The sequence below is a fragment of the Eurypyga helias genome, unplaced genomic scaffold, assembly GCF_000690775.1.
Source record: "Eurypyga helias isolate BGI_N326 unplaced genomic scaffold, ASM69077v1 scaffold15609, whole genome shotgun sequence".
NCBI classification, from domain to species: domain Eukaryota; kingdom Metazoa; phylum Chordata; class Aves; order Eurypygiformes; family Eurypygidae; genus Eurypyga; species Eurypyga helias.
This window is the reverse complement of record NW_010272833.1, coordinates 1,074-5,313: the sequence shown is the minus strand read 5'-3', so window position 1 is coordinate 5,313 and position 4,240 is coordinate 1,074. Positions and strand designations below refer to the sequence as shown.

At 52.5% G+C, this 4,240-nt stretch overlaps 1 protein-coding gene across 1 annotated transcript in view; it reads left to right on the top strand.

The window, feature by feature from the left end:
• The window catches only part of UBAP1 (ubiquitin associated protein 1), a gene marked incomplete at its 5' end in the record, with an annotated part of 7,249 nt that extends 4,707 nt beyond the window's left edge, over nucleotides 1-2,542 (top strand). The window contains 2 exons of the mRNA XM_010159266.1: nucleotides 617-718; nucleotides 2,111-2,542. Of these exons, the coding sequence (XP_010157568.1) occupies nucleotides 617-718; nucleotides 2,111-2,251 (243 nt within the window). The remainder of the gene's footprint in view (nucleotides 1-616; nucleotides 719-2,110) is intronic.
• Between the last annotated feature and the right edge of the window lie 1,698 nt (nucleotides 2,543-4,240).

Genomic DNA, 4,240 nt, shown 5'->3' with positions numbered 1-4,240 from the left:
AGTTCACGTGGACAGCCTCTCTGGGGAAGGCAGTTTTACATCCTGCTGTACTTGCAGGCTGCGTTCTTTCACCTTGCTGCGTTACCTGCCTGACCCCTCCCCGTTCCTCTCTAAGCTGGGGATGGATACACAGTCTGGCAGCGGTTTCCGGGCCTGCGAGCTGGGATTGGCAGCTCACCCACCGGAGTTGATCTGAAAAGGCCGACTGCTTCCAGGCTGCATCAGCGCTTGCGGCTGTCTGGGAGGAAGCTAAAAGCTGGCACGCTTTGACTGCTGGACATACAGTTTCATTTTCAAGAGATGTAGTGTAAGAAGCAGAGTTAAACTCACGCCTTCTGCTCGGCAGTCAGGCAGGGAAGGGCAGAGCTGGGCTTCCGAGGCTGTTTTGGCTGGAGTGGAAGGTGACGTTCAGTGCTGGTGGGGGAGCACAGGACGGAAGGGCTCGTTCCTTTTCTCTGACCAAGCTCTTGGTGAAGAGTGTCTCGACTCCCCAGGGGAAGACGCCATCTCAGTCCCTGGTGTAGCTGGGGGTGGAGTCGTGTCCAGCCCCCCTGCGAGTGCTGAGACGGTGTTCAGCCACCCCACAAACCTGCTTTCTTTTCTTCATTTCCTACAGGTCTTGGATTACCTGTTTGCACATGGACAGCTTTGTGAGAAGGGCTTTGATCCACTTCTCGTTGAAGCGGCTCTGGAAATGCACCAGTGTCCAGAGGAGAAGGTGAGGACGCAGCGTGCTAAGGAGTAGGGAGGATGTGCTGCGGTGGGGAATTCCAGTAGCAGTTCCTCTGGCTGGTGTAATTCTGGCTTTTGTGGTGATGCTGCCTTGTTCCCAAAACTGGCTGCCAGAGGACATCCTTGAGGTGATAAAGCGAACACGTGTTAAAGCACTGGAATTCCTCTGTGCTGTGTTACCCCTCTCACCTGCATGCCTTTTTGTGGGGACAGGGTTTTTTAAAGACCCAGCTGATTCTGGCTGCAGTGTCTTTGAACCCAGAGTTACTTCGTGGGCAAGGTGCTCGATACAGAAGACAGTTCATTTCAGAAGCAGCAAATTACCTTTGAAACGCTGCCAGCCTGCCCTGGCCATGAATTTTTTCCCTTGTACGAATGCATCTGCCCGGCTGCTCAGCAGATTGGGTTAGGGCTAGCTCTGGAAGAAGCTGGAAAATGTTTTTTGGGGACTGGTTCTTCATGTGACCGCTTCACCAGCACCAGAGGTACAGAGGCAGTAGTGGGCAGCCGGGGCAGAAGGCAGGAGGATCTGCCGGCCTCCTGTGTGCCAGGCTGTTATACGAAATCTTTAGAGGTGCAACCCAGCCCCCCCAGCCTTCCTGCCTTTCCTTGGACTCGATGATGAGCTTACAGGCAGGGGAACAGCAGTGTGAAGATGGGAGAAGTGAAAGTTCAGGAAACATTTGCTACTGGCTTAACCCCAGAATTGGGGGTGGCTAATGTCCTGATTAGCCCATTTCAACCTCCTTGCTTGGTTTTTGTTTCTTCTTTCCCCTGGAGTGGCCCTGTACGTGGCAGAGGGTTCATTAAAGTCTGATCACCTGATTCGCTTCTTGTCACTTCCTTGTTTCCAAGCTCCGTGAGGATTTGTGGCCGGTGTTGCTCATACAGTACAGTCTGTCCCAGAGGGTTTGTGCTAACCCCTGAGGTTTGCCCTAGATCGGAGAAGCCAGGTGGTAGCAGGGGCTACTGTACTGTTCCCAGAGTCGAGGTAACAAAGCTCAGGTGCAGCAGGGGCTTCTGGGTGGGGGAGCAGGGTGTCATTAATCAGTGTTTTGGGGAGCCCAAATTGGGCCAGGCTGATAACTTTCCTGCTGGGAGAGAGATGCCCAGCCCCAGCCTGAGCTGTGGTGCCATTGCTGGAGGGGATTGTGGGAGTGCCCGACTGCAGACATCAGGCGGAAGGTGGGGAGGCCCCGAGGGCTGCTGCACCCAGGGCTCTGCCCGCTCTGGTGTCAGTGGACTTTCCCCCAACAGAGCTGGATCGGGCTGTGCCTGGGGAGGAGGGATCCCCCCGCGGGGCGCCCAGCCACTGAACACGGGCTCCGTGCCCTGGTCCGCTTCCGCTGGCACGTAATGGACTGTCCATGTCTTTCAGATCACAGATCTTCTCCAGCTAATGAGTCAATTCAAGGAAATGGGCTTTGAGCTAAAAGACATTAAGGAGGTCTTATTATTACATAACAATGACCAACACAACGCTTTGGAAGACCTAATGGCCCGTGCAGGAGCCAGCTGAAGACACATCTGGGGATTCTCGACGTGAACGGAGCAGGACCAGCCCCGCCACCTTCACATCCAGCGTGACTCGCAGGAAGGAGCCCAGCTTTTCGCACACCTGGGAGAGGGACTCAGCAGGCCTGCCCGCGTGCATCACTCCAGCATTTCTCTTCCCTCTGAGAGCCAGCTTTCTTTCTTAAATTAAATTTTTCAAGTGTCCTTTCCTAAGTTTCCTTTTCCAGCTTGGCCACGGAGAGTTTAGACTGCCCAACCTCTACTGGAATTGTACATAAGTAGAGACAGGAGTGGTTTGCCCCCTCGCTGTTGCACTGGAGCTTGTCCTTTCCAAAGATTCCTTTTCCAGCTTGTCCACTGAGAGTTTAGACTGCCCAACCTCTACTGGAATTGTACATAAGTAGAGACAGGAGTGGTTTGCCCCCTCGCTGTTGCACTGGAGCTGGACAGAAGAATACTGGGTTGGTTCTGAAACGAGGATGCTTTGGTTCTTTGAAGCTGCTTTCATGGTGTCTGCTTGTACTGAATTACTTGACTGTGTCACAAGCCAGATTAACTGGTTAAATTTGACCTTTAGTGCAATGGAGTTTTATTTTTTGGTCGGAAGTTAGTCTGTAACTTAGTAAAACACTGGTTCAGAAACTGTCGCTATGCATAAAGAGAGAAGCTGTTCCTCCTGCGTTTGTTTTTTCACCCGTGCATCCAACACGTCTGCCAGGCGCGAGCGTCCGGTGCCGGATGCTGTGTCAGTCCCCTGGAAACAGGTGAGCTGTGAACTCTGCCCGGACCTGCAGCCTGTGGTGGCTCTTGAGCCTGAAGGCAGAGAGCTGAGGCTTAGCACTCCTCATCCGCCAGCCTTGTAGGATATTTCAGACAGCGCCCTGCTAGGAAATCAGTTATCTCTTTGTTTTACATAACAGTGTGATGCAGGAGGTTTCCTTCGTGCACTTTCTTTAGAACAGATATACTCACTGCATTAGTTCCACTTTTCACACTGCTATAGAATTGCATAATAACACCTAGTACTAGAAATCAGATTTTGGGTTGGTTTTTGTAGTTCAGAGTATTACGTTGTACATTGCTCAAGTTCTGAATACGTAAAATATCAGCGATCTTGAGGAATCTTTACAGTAAGTTGCTAAATAATTTGATTCTGCAGAAGGACAACTAATAAAGCCTTCACACACAGCTCCCAGTGTCACGGCTCCCATCTCTCATGCTCTCTGGCTTCAGCAGATGGGGGATGTGCTGGATCCTGCCCGCCCCGGCCCTGCCTGCTCCCGTAACCGTGTGTGAACGGTCTCTGTTGGGCAGAACGGCCAGAGGTCTCCGGGCAGGCGGCTTCGCTGCTGGAAGGTGCTGCTTTTTTTTCTATGGATTATCTTGGTTTTGTTGCAAAAACCACACCTGGGGATCCAAACTCATGTTAGAGCATGGAGCTGGGAGCACTGGAGTCGGGAGGGAGGAGAGAAGGGCTCAGCTTGTTGCCTCAGATTAGGTCTTTCAGTAGGAGGTTTTAGCTCATCAGGTCCCTGAAGGAGATGGCGTTTGTCTCCACGATGTCGTTAATACGAGCAAAACATCTAATTTGGGCCCAGCGTTAATTCCTGGAATTCTCTGTGAGGTGCTCAGCAGTGTTAGTTACGTACCTTTACTAAAAGCGACGCTGAGGGGGGATGTAGCTGGCGAGTATCCAGGAGATGTGGAGGTGGATGGTTAGGACCAAGGCCTTTCCCTGCGTTGTGTCCTGGAGCGCTGGGCTTTGCCAGCTCCTGCTGGGGGGCCGAGATGAAAACCTGTCCAAGAGGGGCGCTCGGCAGCGGGTGGGTCAGCGCTGCTGCCCGCCTGTTCCCCCCCAGGTGAGAAATGTGACAGTTTGAAGGAAGGAAACAGGGCTCCTGATTAAAGCCGGAAAACATGAACTGCTTTACTGTCCCTGCTGAGAGCGTTCGGTTGTGTCGCTTGTTTCTGTTTTCTCGGGACTAATACCGAA